General features: G+C 36.5%; 2 protein-coding genes across 4 annotated transcripts in view; one reads left to right on the top strand and one right to left on the bottom strand.

The window, feature by feature from the left end:
- Positions 1-1637: 1637 nt before the first annotated feature.
- Eaf6 (chromatin modification-related protein EAF6/MEAF6) lies at positions 1638-20522 on the bottom strand. The gene is made up of 4 exons (XM_081759808.1): positions 20366-20522; positions 15818-16021; positions 7792-7828; positions 1638-2501 (listed from the first exon to the last, which is right to left on the bottom strand). Exons 1-4 carry the CDS (start codon positions 20441-20443, stop codon positions 2314-2316), a joined length of 507 nt encoding a protein of 168 aa, XP_081615934.1. The 5' UTR covers positions 20444-20522; the 3' UTR covers positions 1638-2313.
- The window catches only part of Pex2 (peroxisomal biogenesis factor 2), a 43771-nt gene continuing 42377 nt past the window's right edge, over positions 20507-21900 (top strand). For 2 of the 3 annotated variants that reach the window (XM_081759807.1, XM_081759805.1), the window contains exon 1: positions 20507-20702. In XM_081759807.1, coding sequence (XP_081615933.1) covers positions 20658-20702 — 45 coding nt within the window. In that variant the 5' untranslated portion in view covers positions 20507-20657. Of the gene's footprint in view, positions 20820-21900 lie in introns of all 3 variants that reach the window. The other variant, XM_081759806.1, reaches the window with a different exon arrangement.

Raw genomic sequence — 21900 nt, 5'->3', positions numbered from 1 at the left:
GCTTAAAGAAAGGAACTAAATTTAGTATATACACCCTCCATTCCAAAAGAAACCGAACGTTTTAAAAAAAACAAAAAAGCAATGTACATTTTGGAACAAATCATTTTTATTAATCAATGTATTCCCCTTCTGCATCGATACACATATTTGCACGCTCCAACAAGTTGTCAAACGACTTCTCCATGTCCTTTATTGGAATGGTCTTTAGGACGGCGGTCGTCGCCTTCTCAATGGCATCAATCGATGCGTGCTACTTTCCTTTCATCGCCAAATGCAGTTTCGGGAACAGATAGAAATCGCACGGAGCGAGATCTGGTGAATAGGGCGGATGATGCAACCGAATAATGTGATTTTTGACCAAAAATTCAGTTACAAGTCGCGAACGATGTGATGGTGCATTATCGTCCAAAAGAGTCCAACTGCCGATTTCGCGATATTCGGGCCGAATACGACGAATTCTTGCCAGCAAACGCTTCATGACGCCCAAGTAAAACTCTCCAGTGACTGTCTGGCCGGGCTGAACAAATTCTTTGTGGATAATTCCTTTTGAATCGTAAAAACAAATCAGCATCACCTTAACTTTTGACTTCACCAAGCGACTTTTTTTGGGTGTTCCTTCATCCGGCGCTCTCCATTCAGCACTTTGCCGCTTTGTTTCGGGCTCATATTCAAAACACCACGTCTCGTCACCAGTTACAATCGATTTCAAGAAGTTTCGATCCTGCCGAGCACTTTTAACGATGTCTTTGCAATGCGCAATTCGATCAACTTTTTGGTCTTCGGTGAGTTTGTGTGGTACAAACCGCGAATTAACCTTCTTAAGGCCCAAAACTTCGGTCAAAATGCGGTATGCGGTTGTTTGAGGAATGCCTAATTCCATTTCAATAACTTTCACCGACGATTTTTTGTTATGTTTGATGAATTCACGCACTTTTTCGATGTTTTCTTCCGATAATCCGGTTCTGGGACGGCCTGATCTTTCGTCATCATCCAGCGTCTCTCTACCCGATTTGAATCGCCTGAACCACTCGTAAACTTGCGTACGGGATAGACACTCATCACCATATGCATTTTGTAGCATTTGGTGCGTTCCACTAAAAGTTTTACCCAGTTTAACACAAAACTCAATTGCAGCTCGTTGTTTGAAATTCATTTTCCGACCGATGTACACAACAACACTGACAGTTGAAACGCAATAACTTTGTTGCCGTGCATCCAAATGTCATGACATTTATACCAGTTGTCAATGAGGGACTACGCCATCTACCGGTAAAATATTACAACAGATGGCACTAGTGGTACTATTTGTTTTCAAAAGTTCGGTTTCTTTTGGAATGGAGGGTGTATGACAGAAAGACGGGGTTGGTTTACAGAATACCAATCATTCACGGACACGAATTTATTATGGATAACGCAGAGAAGCGGACACAAAATATTGACCGCCGTAATAGCTAATCATTAACGACTGACTAATCTGATGAATTGTCTGAATTTGGAAAGTTTCACTTTGATTTAGGCACAATATTTTCATCAGTCGAAAGAAGGTCTTTGAACATTTATTACATACAATCAGCTTTATTTAGTGTTTTTATTTTTAAACACACTGTAGTAGGGAACGTTTCTAATGAGAATAAATATTTCTCAGGGCTCTCATTGTTTATTTACAATTTCGTCTTCAAATAGCAATTACATTTCTTTCAAACAAACAATACATTTAAATTGATAGGTCATTGTCTTAATTTCTTGTTCAATAAAATCAGAAAAAAATCTTAAACCACTCCAAAGAATCTCAGACTGCATCATCTTGCTTAAGGTTATTATTTAATCATAACATATTGAAACACATGTTATACTGAGAGAGAAATAATGGCAGTCAAGTACCTTTATTATGCAATTTTACTGCTCCCAGAACGAAATTAATAAGCTCATGCTAAATGAAGTTTTCGACTTACGTCAAGTTTCATCTGAGATCACAGATTATTAAAATACGGAGATCACACACTCACACATACACGTATATATTATATATAAACACACTTATCTATATACAAGTTTTGACGATACTTTTCTATTTACAAGACAGTCTTGATATTAAAAGGAAAGAAATACACACATATAAATGCTAGAAAAGTTGTCATAACAATTTCTAGTATTTCTTCTCTTTTTTCAAAGAAATCAAATACTTGGGTATCACATTCATGCTGACACTGTTACAGATTTAATTCTCTGAGAACACATTTATGTACCCCTTCACATTGAGATATTGGCAAATGAATGACATAAGTTCGTATTTTTGTGTACCTTAAATCACTATCATCGATGCCGTGCTTTTTTATTGCCTTTTTTAATACGATGTACAGTCTTTGATTCTTTACTTAGAGTATCCTTTTGTGGTGGTGTATCTGTTCCATTCACTGTACCATTTGTATTTTTCCCAGAATCTTTACTGTTATCTTCACTTCCACTATTTCCCGTCTGAGATTCTGTTTCACTATTTCTGTCTGCAACAGAAACAATAACACTACATGAAATATTTATGATTTTTGCAATCACTGTTTAAACATTATTTGGTCATAAAACATAAATAAAAGCAATATTTTTGGGAATAAATCACAAAACCCAGAACAAAACTGTCTATTTTAAATTGTCAACTTTACAGCTAAAAAAGACATTAAAAATATATAAAGAAACTTGAACATTTTTCTGTTTTTGAGAGTTGTAAGTTAGTTCAATATAACTTAGTTTCAATATATATAGTACTAATTATACAGGGTGATTTTTTTTAAGACTCACGGATTTCATTTGGGTCTAGAATTTCTAACTGAAATCGATTTTCATGCGGTTTGTGACAAATGATTAAAGAAGGATGGGGGATTTATGAAACTACGTTCACTGCTTTAAAATCATACGGGTTAATATCGGACACGTCTAAAGAAAAACAGTAAATATAAAAGGTCTATTCACCTAAGGTGGCCAAAGTTTGTGCGCTCATCTGCTCACGACAATCTCTTCCTCCACCAATGGTTGTGCTCGATGTGGTGGCCACGAGCCTGGACTATCGCTCTGCAAGTCCAACGCAATTTCCATTGAAGCAGTGCGCGTCGAAGTTCTGTGAGGGAATTGTAGACCACACAGCTTGTCAAACTTTCAGAGTCCCGCTATGGTGATGGGACGCCTTCAAACGAGGCCTTGTTTCAGAAGGCCAAAGGCGCAGAAATTCTCGGCGACGCATCTGGTGACTTCACAGGTGTGGACGAGAAGGGTATGACAGACACACCAGTCTCCGTGGCCATACGCCGATAATACGCGACAGAACTGCGAGCAGTGTGACTGGATGCTTTGTTCATGTAGATCCACACCTTCCGGGTGTCCCTGCCATACAACTGTGGGATGTGCGTTGTGTATATAAGGATTTCATGGTATTCGTTTGAAAGTAGGCTGTATTCACCTTGGCCTTCGAATCCACACGATGCATTGGCAACTTCCCACGGATGCAGAAACCTGCCACCACCATGAAGCCTTTCGAAAACTTCTCGCGACATTCACGAACGAATTCGCACCGGCCCTTCGCATCATGTGGTGAATAAAAAATGGTCCTGGGCTTATTGGTGTCATCAAGGTAGATCCAGACTTCATCCAAAGTGACAACCCACTACCATTTGTCACCTGAGAGGTACTGTTCATATAACTTTCATACAGTGCTGGCTTACACTTGGTACTGTGCGCCTGCTGATATTGTTGCTCCCTGCAGCACACATTTTTACTATCACTGATGCACTGAATTGTGCATCGGAAAGTGCACATATGTACCCTTCCCATAACAGATATAATAGCTGTTCACCACAAACTTCCACACAGCGTTGTACGTGACTCACTACTGGATTCACGGGCTACTGACTTCTGGTTCCTTCTTCTAGCTGTGTTCGTCATCAGTTCTGTAAAATTGGGCACCTTAGGTGAATTGACCTTCTGTATTCAGCACTGTACCTTACGATTGGAATCAGGTGATGTTTGGTATGGAAATTTCAGTTTTCTTCGTTAGATGGCAACCTCACCAGGGTCAATAAGAAACATGAAACTGGTCCGTTGTATTGGGAATTGTGCTGCACAGCTCTGTGTTACTGTGTGAGTATGATCAGGACACAGTGAGAATAGTGTACTCTTTGGAACAACATGAGTTTATCGTTAAAATTTTTTGGAGAACGGAATCTGCTGCTGCTACGTAAAGGGCATTTAGAAACAAATTTGCCTCACGTTCTGCCTTAGACAGGAATATAATATGATCGCTAGTGAATTAATTGGAAGAAACAGGATCGCTTCTGAGTGGGAGAGGGAAGCATCGCACCCCGTAGGCGCGTGTTGTGGAAGATATCAGTAATCGACTTCTTAGCTCGCCAAGAAATCTTTCCGTCGTTTGTCGCAAGAAACCGGCTGTAACTATTCAACATGGGATTTATGGGCGTTACCACTAACACTTAATATTCTGCAATTTCGCTTCAAAAATCCGAAACCTCATTCCAATTGTAAGGTACATTGGCGAATATTTGCTGTTTTTCTTGAAACGAGGTCGATATTACCATGGATGAATTTAAACCAGTAAACATAGTTCCATACATCTCCCATCCTTCCTTGATTATTTGCCACAAACCGCATAAACATCGGACTTCAGTTCGAAATTCTAGACCCAAATGAAATCCGTGAGTTTTAAAAAAGTCAGCCTGTAGTATATAAAATCTTTCTTAAATACATACAAATTACAATTATAACTCATAGATAAAAACGTAGTTTGAATTACGACAGTCTTATTCGGGAAATGCGATACATTCTTTCAATAAGCTCCTTTGAAATCTGGAGTACATAATATTTTCGGAAAACTACCATGTTTATCAACAGTGTATGTTCCTGGAAACTATGATAGTTATGGTTAAATTGGTGTCAAGCGAAGAGAAGAAAATAGAAACCATTCTATAAACAAAATTTCTGTAATACAACCGCATTATCTTGAAACGTACTTACTTCAAAATTTCTTTTGTTGTGGAGAGTTACTTCAATATTCATTAAACAATACTTATCCCTAAGTATGCAAAATTATCTAAATATGAACATTTCAGAAAAATCACGGGATGTAGTTCCAAAGACAACGTTAATTTTTTGAAACGATACGTGCTGAAGGCAGTAATGTTTGGCCGAAACGCTCACACGTAGATAATTTTGGATCGTTTTGGGATAAATAGTTTTTAGTAAGTATTAAATAAGCATCTTATTAAACCAAGTAGCTACTTCAGTATTGCTTGTTCAATACCAAGTTAGGAATATAACCGAATTTTAATAAAAAGATTTCAGTATTTTTATGAAACTTAATAATGTTTTGTCATTATTTATCGAGATTTCTAGTGTCCAAATTGAATTCAAGTTCTCCCGTCAATATTTAATATGGTTCGTGACTAATTCTGTTTCTTCGCTTTTTAAACTTAAGTAAAATAAATTGCATGCAAACACCATCTATATTAGTGGTCATCCGGATAATTATGACTACAGAAATTTATTTTAGTGATTAGAATAACCTATTTGCATATACAAGCAACTATTTAATACTAAATGACTTCTACCCACATGTCTACTCCAAAGTATGATTTTGAATCCAAGTATACTTGTAACTATCTCAAGTATACTCTAGATTCATTCTATAAAGAAACTAGAAAATACGGGAGATTTATTGAGTACTTCGGTTAAAGAAGCACAGTGCGCTGAAAGAAAGCTGAAGTCGTAAGAAAAAGAATAAGGATTTGTAAAAGAAAAACATTGGGTATAAAACCCTATGTAAAATATCTGAAGTGTTGGAAGGCCAAAACACAGGTGAAGTTGATGGAGTGAATATTCGGTATATGCCCCTTTCCAATACGCATGGTTAACATCGTGTGATGTAGAATGTTCCTTTTTCTAGATTTAAGGCATTATTCCGTGACAATAGGCTTAGCTTTACGATAGACAATTTGGAAAACATGTTAGTTATTCACTGCATGCATATGGAATTTCGACATCTGATGAATAGGAGCTATTAGTGAGTACTAGTGTTTATTTTTCTTATGTGGGACGTTTTCCCGTACTTTTCCTTGTTATTTTTTGTTAAATATTTTAAAATTTTTTTCAGCAATTTTTTTTTCATTTTTAGCACATGAAAAATAAATATTTTACAGTTTTTTAGCACAAAAATCAGGGCCCTAATTATCATTCTTTATAATCTACCCTGTATTTTTTAACTCTGAAAGTCCAGGGAATAACAATCTTGAATTATAACTAGAATAAAATAATACACGATTATTTATACAAGTTATAATATAACTGAATAATACATTTATATAATACAAATAATGCTCTTGGCTCACTGTATCAGGCCTACGAGCATGATGTCTACGGTCCATGAAAGTCATGAATTGAGGTTGTCGGTCCAAGGAAAGTAGTGAAATTGAGCTTCAGATCATGATAAAAGTGATTTTATAGAACAACAATACTTACGTAATACAGTACAGTTACTGAAATAATAAACTGTGATTTTCCCTAATGATCCGGCGTTAACAAGTGACGCCATCTCTCTTTGGGTTGCAGATAGTCACTAACTTCCCCCTTTCTACTAGTACTGTTTTCAGTTTCCGCTTTTTTTCAATACCTCACGTATAATAACAATGGATGCATTATATCATATGCAATGCTTCAAGTACTAGTCAGTAAAGTAAGTAAAAGTATGCCCAATGATGGGAAACTGAGGACCAGTTTTAATGATGCTTGGTATGGATGTGGCACATTGCTTGTGTAAAAATTTCAGCGCTTTCATGAGCAGCTACATACACCTAATCATTTGTATTTCAAAGTAATCAAGGCTAATTAAATTTATTAAATATAAAATAGACATTTGATGGTAAAAAAAAAAATTACAAACATGAAATCATCAAGAGTGTGATTATTCCTAAAGAATTAAAAAAAAAAAAAAAAAAAAATCATTGTATTAGGTACTGGAATTTTGCTCATAGTTATACTGAATATACTGAAAATATACTGGAATTTTGAAACTGAAACTCAGTTGACTCCCTGTATCGTAACTCTAGGAAACCTTTCCTGCTTTACCGACCTCTAACAAGTCCTTCTCAGTAAAAACAATGTACTGCAAAACAGTGGTTTGTTGATTGTTCTCCTTCCTAATTTTTTGAGGAGTGTTAGAAAACACAGCGGTTTATCATTTAAGAAAAGAGTGCCTGTGATTCAAAATGTTGTGAATAGTGAATGAAGCATTAAAATGTTGCAAATAAGTTAACTCAGGACATTTTAAAAAACAAGGACATTTCTCGATTTTCTAGGCGCCTTCGCAACACGCAGGACAGCTCTAAAAAAACAGTACTGTACTGCGAAAATCAGTACGTCTGGTTACCCTACCCTACTATTCTCCATTGCTTCATGTGAAAAGCATAGTAAGGCAGAAAAAATAAACTAGGATACCATGTAAAGTACACTGCTGCCTGTTAATGTTGTGGTAAATTTAAAATGCGCTTATGTCTATTTCTCTTCGTAGTCTCCCCCCCCCCCTCCTATCTGACGAACTTGAATGACGAAATTCATAAAGATAATGTTATTTGTGAAGAGGAAATGACAAAGAAGATCCTACTGCTTTCGATAAAACCTCAAATTTATCCAGCTATTTTTGAGAACTCGTTTTCAAATTGGAATGTATTTCTAAATTTGACGTGAACCTAGACGGTGATATCCAATAGAAATTATATTGTAACAGAAACCACTTACCTTTATCTTGGTTCTGATCCACAAGTCCACTTACAGCCTACAAAGAGACAAAGTGGAAGACATGATAATTATATACATTGTTTCTTTTGATAATCTAGAACTTATTAATAACAATCTTCCCTCAGGTTCTACGTGTGACTCACTACTCTGAACCTCAGTTAAGCACAGGATCAAAAGTCAGTTTTACCTTGCGCCAGACCAGAAAGAATAACAAAATAATTTGTTTAAAGAGAAAAATGAAACATATCAGTAATAGTAATAATTAATAATGATAAGTTTTGCACTTAATTGCATTTAACGAAGTTAAATTTGTACCGTTTCGTAGCTTTTGCTTGGGTTCTTACAAGCACATCTAATCATTTATTTGAAAGATATCTGCATTATATTTACCACTGGAAACACAAAATTCTTAACTTAAAATCTTAGCATCTAGATCTCCAATACACTAATATTATGTTAAAATAGCATTTCTTATTGAATTATAGTATTAGGCCTATATAAACAATGAAGTATTTTTAAGAAATATAATATAAAAAGAGTAATATAGGAGAAACGTTAGTAGGGAAATTTGCTGACAAACAAACTCATCCAGGCTAATTGAATGTTCAGAAACGTACATTGGAATGACAAAACGGAATATAGAAGCTAGAATTAAGGAATTTATCGGAACAAAAATAATGAAGATTCCACAAACAATCTAAACAATATATATATATATGTATGTATGTCCAATATGTCCAATTACATGATGATAAATGGGTTTTTTGATATGGACTAAGCATTTCAAGAATAACCATTTCGATCTTTCTTCCTCTATGAATACCGGAAGTGGTGGAAATCTACGGTTTCCGTTTCCAACACTGATCGCCATAGTGAAATAGGGTAATAAATTGCGATAAACAGATTTTTGAAAGGAGTTCAGTACCTCAAGAAAAGGTTTCCATTTCCAATTTTACTCCTGTATTACAACCAAAAGTGGTAGGAATCAACGACCGCTTCCTGTTCTAATATAGATTCTCATATAGTAAAAACATTAACAGGTACAACAAACGGATTTTAGTATAGATTTTAAATCTCAAAAATGGATTTAATTTATTTTGTTCTTCTATTGAAGCCGAAAGTAGTAAGAACTAGTGCGACTTCTGACTTCGATTTTGATTTTTCTATAGTAATAACAGTAACAAGTAGTGATTAATTATTTTTCATGTGGATTCGGCGTTCGATGCACAGGTTCCACCTCTTACATTAACCCTCTATTGCAGCTGAAACTTATAATCCACTCCCTCCGATTTTAATACTGAATTCGCATAGTTTGGGAGTGTGCCGTACTTTCACCATGTGTAACAAAACTCATTTGCCTCTCAGAAACAAAGAACGTAACCAAAAATCACTGTTTTTAATTGGCTGCAATTCTGCCCCTCTTTCTATTATGAGAAAGTGCACTTTACCGAAACATCTAATGTGTTGAAAATATTTCAAGTCTGTCAGCGAGAATCAAACCCATGATCCCGTGCAACAAAGACGTGCCCACTACTCTTTAAACCAGCGAGAGCAATTATTATTTTCATCAAGATTTGTTTATCATCCAGAGTTTCATTTGCAACTGTCAACAAAAAATGTTAAGAAAATCGATTTACTTCAAACCACAACGAATGTTTGAAGTTCATATACTATAATTAATTTTCTATTTAATTTTTGGGAAGTGTGGAACGCAGACTGTCTATATTTATAAATATTATCACACTAGAAGTTGTAGTTTCTTCTAGATAAGACATTTTTAATTTTCAGTACTAAACAGAATAATTCTCAACACTATATAAAGGAACCCGGTTTCTCAAATTTTCTGAGTTCATCTTTACCCAGCTTTGGTCCAAAATGTCTTTCTATGAAGTAACTAATAAGATGCGCTTGTGAGTAACCCAGTTGTGTCAAAAAAGATAAAACTACCGACACTGTTTAGATTCATTAGACAAAGTTAAGATAAGTGCAGAACTTATCATTATGATTAGTAACAGAATAATACTACCATGAAAATACATTTACTTTATTTTACTTAAAACCATTAAAAAGTACAAGTAAAACTACTAAAGATGCTTCACTGCAGCTGACTGGAAATAAATTTTAAGCATGTTAAAAAAAAAATCTTTGTTAAGCCTAATGAGAGTAAAGGACAATAACCAATATTCGAAAACATTTATCTTATTTCCCTAATGTCCGATTAATGATTCGGATCGCTGAATTTAAGTAAACTGTGCTGCAACTTATTCCGAAGCTATGGCTAGGAGTTTGATGAATTTGCAGTTGGATATGAGAAGGAAAGCTATGAAGTTTATAATAAATATTTTTTCCTCAATATTAAGGAATAATTATGTTCCTTTTCTGTTTCTACTATTTCAGTACCTGCTCGTGGCCGAGTGATTAAAGAGTGAATGCCTGTTGTGCGCGTAGTCCTGGATTTGATTTCCGGTGGAGGGACTTGCTTCCGATACAAACCTGAGTAATGGTTCGGATTCTTCTTCAAAAAATAGGCTCCGTCTCATATAGCCTCGGTGCTGAAAAGAGGCTTAAAAACTCACAATTAATCCACTGCAATTTTTCTTCTCTTTTTCATAATGAATATTAAACATAAATTCATAACTCAACACTGCTATAATTTAGTAAATTGTCTTTCCTTTTCAGTTTCTTCTATGACATCAAAATGTATTTTGCCAACTCTTTGCACCTTCCAATATTTTGCTTTGAAAAATCTCTAACTGAATAATTAGTAACAAGTGATACACTAACAAAAGTTGTACTTACCAAAAGCGCTTCCACTGTGAACGTTTTAGCAGAAATTTATTGTCATTCTTATCAGAAAACGAAAGTTGCTATAAGCATTACACCACTGTCAATAACCTTTCCTGTATCAATCACTTGAGGATTTCTAGTAGTAATGTTTCTCTAAAGGTAGACAGAGAATTTCGTGGAAACGTTACTACTGAATGTGTACAAGTCATTGTATACAGGGAATTGCTAGGTACAACTTTTGCTAGTATTTAATATGTATCATATCAAATCATGTACCAACATATGGCATAATTAAATTATGAAGATCGTAATGATTATTAATAAATAAGTGGATAATTTTATTGAAATCTCTGCTTGCTATTATCTATCCCGTGTTCAATATAGGTTACTATTCTGTTCAACATGGGATGTTTCGGCGTAGGAGACCCGGGTTCCCGATGGGCGCTCACGTGGTTCGGATCCCATATCAAGCTAGGTCCACATCTTATATAGCCTTGATGCTCAACGGGACGCTAAACTCTAAATTAATCAACCAAAAAGGATGTACTATATGTGTACGTGTGTGCAGAATGACTCTTATATATATATATATTACAATCTGTGAGTTGGATTTATGGAAGATTTCTTCATATTTTATGTTCCTTATCCCTAAAAGTCTGGAAAGGCCATATAAATGGCAGCATCGTTGTTTTTATATACACGCGCTCTTTAACTCTTTTTATATTCCTTTTCGTCATCTCTGTACATATGCCTTCATTCATATTCAACTTGATGCACTCATAATACTTTTTGCTGTTTTAAAATACTGTCTAAACTGGTTAATTTCTTGAAAATTCTCTAAATTTTAAACTTGGTACTCCTTAAAGACGTGTTAACCTTCGAGTTTTTTTTTATTTACTTATTTATTTATTTTTTTTACTTTTAACCGTTTTATATCCTTATATAGCACTTCTAGTTTAATGTCCCGCAGATATGTCCTGTGGGCTAAAGGAGAGATGATTAATAAAAGTTACTGATTATGAGACAATTGATACATGAGAATATGGGAGGAAACGGGAAAACCCCAAGAAAACACATGCACATGATGCTGGCACCACAAACTCACGTAGCTCTGGGATCGAATCAGAAATTCCTCACACCAGAGGTAAGCCGCTGTGCTCTCCCTTATAAGAGACTGGACCTACTATTAATGTGGGCTTCGAACTACGACTGGGACTTAAATCTGGACACAGATCATCATGCAAAACCAGTGATTTCATAGTATAGACCGTTCACCACCAACCCAAAATGCAAATATTAAAATAAAATTACCCATAACTTCTTACAATAGATGTTCTTTAATCTAGCACGTTCGCGACCACAGCCGTGCCGGATTAGTGTGTGTGTGTGTTTCAGATTATCGAACGTCAATATTATTTTAACAGGAATGCCACAGTCGTGCCGGATTTTTTGTTTTTTTTTCACGGAGTATGGAACATCTATATAATTTAAAGCGTAACACCAAAGATATATCATTTTCGATACAAATACAAACAATTAAGATAGTATTTTAAGTGTTTACGCACACTGTAAGCATGTGGAGATGATTTATATGTATTTCACTGTATCAAGTATTTCCTCATTTATTATTTGATAAATAATCGAAGAACCAATATTGAAACCACGCATTCTTAAGTTACTGTTTTCACCTTTTTCGAGATTATTAATTATCTCTAATTGCTGTATAGTGAGAATCACATGCTTAAGCTTATTTATTTTATTAGTAGTTAAAAAACTCATGCTGAACTTCGAGAACATTTTACAATATACTACACTATATGTACACAGTTGAATTTTTGTAATTTGTAACCCACTACAAAACATGAAATATTGTACTGAAACGAAAGCTGACAGTCATGATAAACACTTAGTGAACTAAAAACCCGGGCAGTGCAATGGTGCGCCGGATTGCAGAATAAGCCGAACCGTAGAATTCGGGATTAAAAAGTGTCTACTGTAATAACCATTTATTACTACAGTCACAGAAGGGTGTTCTCGTTAAATCCATCCGATTCTCAAAGTGTATTAACCCTGTGAAAAGCGGTGCGACTATCACCGGTTGTGTTCTCTTGGACAACCAGACTGTGAACTATCGCCAGACATTATAGTTTCCACTGCAACAATCTAAGTTGAAGCATAGGTATAGCAATTCCATCCCATTTCTCCCTACAGGTTTTCCATAGACCAGTGAGGAGATGCAGCAGACATTGTCATAAGCAAAGCATTATCAGTCAGCGTTTTTGACAGGACTGTAATGAAAGGAATTAACAATGATTCCTGTTTCCTGCTTCATGTTACGACAAAACCCGTGGGTATGGGTGGACGCTTGGAACATGTGGATTCGCACTTGGTCCTTGGCTACTCCGATGAGTCTTTCCGACAGATTAGGGACATGACGGATCCCATTTACTTTCACATTTTAGTCTACCTTATGCACAGTTTTCCTTGTTCAAGGAAAACATGACATTCACCTCTCTTTCAAAAGCCCTGTATACTTATCTACAGTTGGAATTAAATTAAACAAATGATGATCCCCTTTTGTCATTTGAAATCTTAAAGCCAAAGTATTATAATTCATTATAGTGTCAGCTAAATGGGTGAACAACTTCCCCTTGTAACCGTATCCAGTGAAAACAGTGATTTCATATGGGAAACTTCCTCTATACTGGCGGCAAAACTCGGTACGTCCATTATCAATAAAGTCACGGTATGTAATCGCCCGAATGATACCACTACGCGTGAAATAAATGCAGGCCTCTTCAACATTCGTCGTCCATTTTTACCTTCACTCCAAGTGTCCTTCCTACAGCTTGCGGCAGTTTGTCTTACGTTTAAGAATGTGGCTCGAGAGGAGGCTGTGGCTGACAGTGGACTGGGTCAAATTTAAACTCTAAGCCATGTCACGTTCGAGTAGTGGATTATCCTGGCCGGCAGTCGACGAATTCCACGAAATACCTTTAGGCGTCATTTTCGCTGGTAATGTCAAACAGGTTCTATTTGTTGGCGAATGTTTCTGAATGGGTCCCATTTATGTTTAACTATCCACAATATTTTCAACTGTGCACATTCCGATACTTATGAATATTTACTCGACACTAGATTGTACGAAAAATATGTATGGAGAAGACTATGATGCACATTCGCAATAACAGTTCACTTTTGGCGGTATTTCACTACTACCAACACGATAGCCTGGCACCTGCAACCTGAAAGACCACACTGATAACACGGCTGGTCTCAGGTTTCTGGCGCAGCTACACAAGTGACAACAGCTAGTCCCTGCAAATCACATTTTGATGTTATAGAAGCACAGAGAAACCTGACTGAATTACAGGACTTTTGGACCTTTTTAGTTACTGAATTTATGAATAGTACGAGGCATATTCCAAAAGCAAAATGAATGAATGAAAGGAAGGAAGGAAGGAAGGAAGGAGAAAAAAAAAAAAAAAAAAGCTCGTGTGGAACGGGATTTATTGCCAGAAATAGATGCCAACAGAGCTACTTCACTTTTCCACTTTTCCACATAATCACCATGCCATTCCAAACACTTTTCGTAACGCTGCATCATCTTTCGTAAACCCTCTAAAAAGAAGTTTGCCGTCTGGGATTGAAACCAGTTGACAACGTCAGTCTTGAGATCCTCGTCGTTTTCAAACCGTTGTCCACCAAGCCACTGTTTCAAATGCAAGAAGAGGAAGTAATCGCTGGGGGCAAGGTTGGAACTGTATGGAGGGTGGTCAAACAGGTCCCAACGAAAATTTTGAATTTTCTTCTTAATGACGGCAGCGGTACGAGGACGCGCGTTGTCGTGAACGAGGATGATTCCGCAGTACAGTTTCCCGCGCAGTTCCCACGTCAGCTGTGACTATTGTCCCACGTTCTATGAAATCAACCAACAGGACACCTTTGTCGTCCCAAAAGACGATAGCTATCAGTTTGCGACTCGAGTGCGGCCATTGCTTAAACTTTTCTTTGGTTTGGGAGAACCTGGATGGCGCCACTGCATGGACTGTTGTTTGGATTCCGCGTTGGTGTATGAGATCCACGTTTCGTCGACCGTCACAATGTGGGAAAACAAAATTATCTCCCTGATATCGATAGCGATCCAAAAGCTGTCGGGCAATGCACATTCGTTGCTCTTTGTGCTGATCCGTTAGTATTTTTGGGACCCACATTGCACTCAATTTGTGATATCCAACCGTTTCTGTGACAATCCTGTACATGTGGTTCGTGCAACGTGGGAATCGATCACTTCGCAGTTTCTGGTTTACTTGCTCCACGAGGTCATCAGTTTGAACACTAGGCCTACCACTCCAGTCTTCATCGTGCACGTTGGTATGGCCATTTTGAAACTCGCGAAACCATTTGCGAAACTTTCCTGCACTCATTACTGTAGGTCTATACCTTAGGCACAACTTCCGATGGATATCAGCAGCAGAAGTGCCTTTTGCAAGCAAAAATGATATCACACCGCGTACTTCACAACTAGCAGGAGAAACAATTCTCGCGGCTATTGCGATCTGCCTTCCACGGCTGCCAAACTCCTACTGACTCAAGACAATCACTGCAGTGGCTTCTTCAATAATCAGTCGTTTGCGCTGCATGCGTGAAATTGTGTTCCGGCCTACTCCATTTAACTATATGTCGACAGCCCTTACTTTTGGAATACGCCTCGTATTCGTCGTTAAGACGAAGATTAAACAGATTAACCACCATTTAGAGTTTAGGATGAGGTATTTATAATGAGAATTCAATTTTCCCCTTCTCGTAACTAATCTCAAACTCAACAAACTATAAATACATTCATAGCTATAAGCTCGGAAGAAGGTGGCACTGAAGCTCACCGAAATTCCATCAGTTTACAAAACCAACCAATCTTACTTCTATTTTTTGTTTGTAGAGGCTATTTCTATAATTTGGCAGTTCTCGAAGTAATGAAGAGGTTTTGAGTATGAAAAATGAGATATTTAATGCAGTACTTTCAAAAGATGCAAAATTCGCATTGTTGATAATGATAATATCCTGACAAATAAAGATGGCTATTAGAATTTTACATACTTTCACAGTGCTGTAATTAAAAACTCCACTTCAACTTTCACTCATTAAAGAACTCAAACCTCCTTTTTGGGCGTCGAATTCTACTGAAATTTTGAAGAAAATTCTATAAACACTTGGGAGACACCAAATGAAAGCTACTTACAGCTCTTGAAGTTATAGATGACTTTGAGAATAATCTTTCTGCTTCTTTGAACTTCCTATTCCGCTTGTCTGCTTTACTATTTGTGTTTTTGTTGCTGGCAAGATAACGATCCCATCCTCTGATTATATTACCATACAATTGAGTGTCTTCTAAGTAACTTCCTTCAAACGCATATATCTGCCTTTCCAAATTTGCTAATGTTTCCTATAACAAAAAAATTTGACTATTATAATGTAAACAAAATAATATTAAAAGGCAGTACTACAGTAAACAACAGTACAAAAAAAGGCAGACAGACAGGCAGAAAGGAATAAATATATTTTTAGGTGCACTCTTAAATCAAAATATATCTTTACACTTCTTTTACTTCTTACACATCTTACACTTCAAAATACATCCATCTATAGTTCTTTCACAGTTCCTTTTGGATTCAAGCAGTTCCAGTTTCAATTATTACGTAAGTTCCTATATAATTCGTTAATCAGTTCTTCGCTCCGAATCTGTGTAGTTGCTGCACAATGTCTGGTTCGTTAGTGATATTTAATAGCAATTTTTTATTGGTGTTTCTCTAGCAACACGCGGAAAAAATAATTATTAAATTAAACTACTAACAAGTGGTTGCGACAGTCGGTAACCGAACTCAGAAGCTCCCAGCGTACAAAGTTGTGGCAGAGCTGAGCCACGCAAAGCTTGTCCCTGACCGAGCTAGGCCACCAAATATGGTATAGATTCGACAGTAGATATTGAGAAATAAAGTGCGATGTAAATTTGAGGCGATCCAAGTATGGCCCTGGCCCAGCTCGGTCACCAAATTGAGCGACCGTTATTCTTTAGATATGGGTTACTTCCCCACCAAATTAATACAGATCCGGCCAGTAGTTATCGAAAAAAAAAAAGAAAAAAAAAAGTGCCACACAAGTCGAGTCGAGCCTGTCCCTAGTGGAATTTGGCCACCAAATATAGCGATATTTATTCTATAGATAATGGCCTACTGTCCCACTAAATTTTGTTCAGATTCTGCCAGCAGTTACCGATAAATAAAACTACAATATACAAGACGAACAGAGCCTGTCCCTGTCCGGGTTCGGCCACCAAACACAATGGTTTTTATTCCTTAGACGATGGATTAGTATTATAGGGAGCTGGCTTGTTTACCAGCGGGAGCTGAGGAAGAGGGGGAAAATTTTCAACATTTTTTCTGCCTGACTCTTGCGATACTCCCTTGCCCTCCTTCTATATGTCAGCGTTGCCAGGGTTAGAACATTGTCATATGAATGTCATTCTGAAGAGTTAGTGTGAGTTGGTTATTTGTTGGGTGCTGTTGTGGTTTTGTTGCTTATTATTCATTTGACAATGGCTTCACAGCGTAAGAGAGGGCAAACTATACACAGCGAAGCTAGAGAAGTAATAAGGAAGGTCATAGTGCAGTGCGACGAAGAAGGGAGGGAGAAAAAACTGTATCATTTGTTATCACAGCCTAATCTGCGCGTGTCTACGTATACAGGGATCTTCGATAGGGATTGCATAATTACATAAACTCTTTGCATTAAGTGAGTATTAGGTGAATTTTTTGACAACGCACTGGCAACCCTGCCCACGACCGTTTCTTGGTGACGGGGTGGGGCACCTGTCAATCAACTCTGAATTCCTCAGCCTTGCAGTAAAGCCAACTCCCTATAATACTTGTTCATCAAATTTGGTTCAGATTTGGCTAGTAGTTACCGACAAATAAGGGATCATAAAGTCGAGCCGAGCCAAATAAAGTGATCTTTATTCCTTAAAGGATGGTTTACTTCTCACCGACTTTCGCACAGATTCCGTCAGTAGTTTCTGAGAAATAGAGCACCACATACACTTGGAAATCTAACTGTAAGTTTTCGTATGCCTAGGCCGAAATCTATTAAAGGGTATTGGGAAATATATTTTTGTAACGGATACTACGCATTTACTGCACTAAACAACGGTACTAAGGATCCTACATCGAAGTATCAGAAAAAAAGTTTTGGGCGCTGCTGTAATTTTCGCGCACAACTTTTTGAAAGATTTACAGGTAAAATTGAATACTTTGCATAAAAAGACATAGTTACAGTATAAAGAACAATTTTCTGCACGTGACAGAATTAATACGCTGTAGGCCTATTTTAAGTTTATAAGTGTAGAGTTACTAGTGTAAAATCACTAGAAGTGCTTTACGACGGATAAAATAAGTGAGTACATATGAAAGATAACTATTAGAAGCTACTTTCCATCCTCAGTGTATTTCTGTATAGTGTATGAGTTGTATTTAATTTTCAGTGGAGAATTACTATGAAACCACGACAAGTGCTATTGAAACTCGTATCATCAACTACTACTTTTCACTACCCTCGTTTATGCATATACACTCATCGCTGAAACGCCTGCTCCCTACGGACGTCCCCCCGCGCTGTGCCGGATCACTCTTTTCGCCCTGCTCTTACTCGGTTAGATAGCATTCGTGATTTTTATTGGTCACACAACACAAGTTGGTTTGTATTTTTTGCACTGTAGCTTTTATGTATTAGATTCGGAAGCCGTATTTATATGCAGATCACAAAAGAACTATAATTTTTCAACAAATACTTCTGGTGAGCCCTTGAATTTTATCTATGCCAAGTGAGATATTTTCATGTCGCCCACCGCAAATTTTTAAGGAGACAATTAAAAGAAAATTACTGAAAGAATTATATTTTTTCAATAATTATTTTGAATGTTGCGCCAAAAGTAAACCTGCACGAAGTTTTGATACGACGAAAGCACCTACTATGCAAGTAAAGCTTATGAAATATGAGTTCTAAACTCTGTTATTTTGTAATATTGTCAAAAGAGAGATGCAGTTGAATTTCTGCATCGATGTTAGTATTATTTAATGAAAAAAGTACAATGATTCGTGATTTTGAATTTCTTTGTGTTTGTAATTAATATAAAATACTTCAGCTCTATCCTAATTAGAATAAGTATGTTTATTTCATCGTTATGATCAATTAGGCTGATTACAATACATTGAAATTACTGTTAGATTTAGATCGGTTTATTTTTGTTTTTCATTTAAACTGTTCTAAAAATAAATTTACACTATCGAGTACATTCATATTTTGTAAATTTACTGGTTAGTACTTAACTATCTACTGGATTATGATGTTTTTATTTACTGCTCCAAAAACTGTGATATGCTCAGGTGATTCATCAGATAATAAAATCAATTGTAATCGCAGCAGTAAAATTGAGGAGCATTACTCAAGGAGATGGTTCTCGGGAATTTTGACACATTTCTTACATTTCCAGGTTAGGTTACAGTTATGTATATCTTTTAGCAGAGCCAACTTGTGCTAGCACGAATGCTATCTAACCGAGTCAGAACAGCAGCGCAGCAGGAGGGTCTAAATGGTATCGACTGGGTGCATCCGTAGAGGGCAGGCACGTCATCGAAGTGGGTATACGCATACGTAAGGATAGTGGAAGAGCGCACTACACATACAATATGTTTAGCAGAAGGGGTCCAGCTCTTTTCTCCAAAAAATGTTATGATTTTGGTCATTTCTGTTCACATTTGGATAGTTTAGGGTAGGTTATGTTAGTTTAGCTTAGGTTGGGTTAGTTTAGTTTGTTATATTAGTGTAGGGGTCCCGCATAACTTTCCAAAAATTGATAGAATTTCGCTTATTTCTACTAATATTACGTAGTTTAGGTTAGCTTAGGTTAGTTTATGTTAGATTTGGTTCCGTTATGTTACGTCTAAGTACTTGCATCATTCATTTCTACTGTACATTTAGTGTTTTTTACGTGCTTCTGGACCCCTTGTACTAAACATACTCCTCACTATCACTCAAAATTTATTTATTTTAATATGGTGTGCACTGGCGGTAATTATTTATATTCAACTCTCATTCCTTCACGAAAAATGTTTTACATCGTATTTTACCTAAAAATTTCTATTTGGTGGAACCGTCTGTTAGAGTGAATCCGAAAACTGTAATGACTCTACCATAAACTATGGGTTAAACTCAATAACACTGTGTTGTTTATATTATAGTAAACCAAGCAGAATTTAATTTAATCGAATTTAGCAAAACCTAATGTGTGTTTTATAACCTGGCAGGAGTTAAAAAAAAAATTGCTAAAATAAGAGCTAGTACTCTTCTTTAACCTCAAATTAACAACGTATGCATTTCCCATTTTCCTAATACAAAACGTCCAGTTTGAAGCACAACTTCAATTTCCATCAAGGTATTTTCAAATTACTTGACGATGAACTCGTAATATTTTTCACACATATGATAGTAACTTGTACAGTTGCAAAAAGGGGATGAACTCTTTAAGGTATAATAATTGCTCCTATACAAAAAAAAGTGTGTGTTTAAACCTACACAACATAAATAAATATCTTCAAAAATTAAAACATCAAAGCGATCTCGACAGATAGCGTTACGGAAATTATACTAATTTATGAATATCAGTGCTTAAATCATTGCAGCAACAACATAACAAAAGAAACAAACATTTATGTTATATTGTGTAAACTATTCTTACCGCTATTTCAGCTTTTCTTTTAACTAATTCCGCCAATTCTGCTCGCGTGTCAATCGTTGTTGTTGTTTTGGAAGCCATTTTACAATCGCGATATATCGAAATATGAAAATTCGATTACCGGAAAAGTTAAAAGCGTCAGTTTAAAATTTATGCCCATAATACTTCGCTTAAATGAATACAATAGTATCAGAACAGAAAAAGACTGATTTTTAAACATTTTGTTCACTATCCTCTCTTTTCTGACAAGTGATAGAATGCGTATATACTTTCGTCCCGTTAACCGAGTACAATTATGACACAAAAGTATCAATGGTCCGAAATGTTTATGAACGAAATGGTAAATCATCAGTATGTTTTATAACGAATCTTATTACATAGGTTAAAAGTTGTAAAATATGAGCGCATCTACAAAGTAATCCTTGAAAGTAACGTTAGTAAAAGAAAAATATATGATGTAAGTTAACCTGTGTTATATATAATATTAACTTGAAAATATTACGGAAATAACTGTTCAAAAATATTGTAGCGTGTTGTGATCATACTTCGAGCTTGATAAGATTTTCTAGAATTTGATAAATAATTATGATTACAGTTCTAGTGCAAGGATAATTGATAGTGTAGATTCATGATATGAAAAAATGAAATGAAATCTTTAAGTTTTACGTCCCACGATTATGCCGGTTAGGCTAAAGGAGACGGTGATGATGAGAGATGAGTGATATGGTGGAATGAAGAAAGTGGGAGAAAGCGGGAGAACCCCGATAAAACCCACGAGCACGGTGTTTGTCCACCACAAAGACCACACGGCGCACATTCATGATATGGTACGCAGGGTAATCTAATTGACAATATTGGAAAATTCACGCAAAATAAACTCATTCGCAAAGAAAGAACGGTGGGGATTGAGGATACAGGACCATACATAAATTTATTGTGTATGTATAGGTACTACTTTCACGAATTTTTGGTGCATGGACATGCATTCCTCGGAGCAGATTCGCTTGAGGAGGGCGTAAGTGTACGTATACTATAAAACGTATTGTGCAAAGAACACTAACCAACTTGTGCTAAGTAGTCACTAAAGAGCAGGAATGCTGCCATCCGATTTGATTTTGAGTTTAGCGTTTCTTTCAGCAGCAAGGCTGTGTGAGACGGGCATACCGGACATGAGCTCCGGCCGAGTATTGAACCCGAGTTTCCATGCCAAAGGTGCGTACGCTAACGGGTTATGCACAAGGGAGGTCATGCTACTAATTGAGTCAGGGCAAGAGCGAAGCAGAGCTGTCCGTAGGCAGCAGGCACGTTCGCGATAGTGGATTTACACAAACAAGGACAGCTGAATAACACTATATGGCATAAGAGCACCTTACATGTTGGATTCATAATATTTGTACGTTATTATGAATAATCCAAGTAGGACCTATATATTTTTTAAGTGCTCCCACTTGCTGTATTAAAATTCAGGATTAAGTGCTGCAGATGGTGCCCCGACTACAAAATTTATGTAGAAATCAACAATCAAACTAAATGTCAGC

This window comes from Thermobia domestica, chromosome 5, assembly GCF_964235325.1.
Source record: "Thermobia domestica chromosome 5, izTheDome1.hap1.1, whole genome shotgun sequence".
In the NCBI taxonomy this organism is placed as follows: Eukaryota; Metazoa; Arthropoda; class Insecta; order Zygentoma; family Lepismatidae; genus Thermobia; species Thermobia domestica.
The sequence above is the reverse complement of the archived record's forward strand: the minus strand, read 5'-3'. Positions and strand labels throughout refer to the sequence as shown.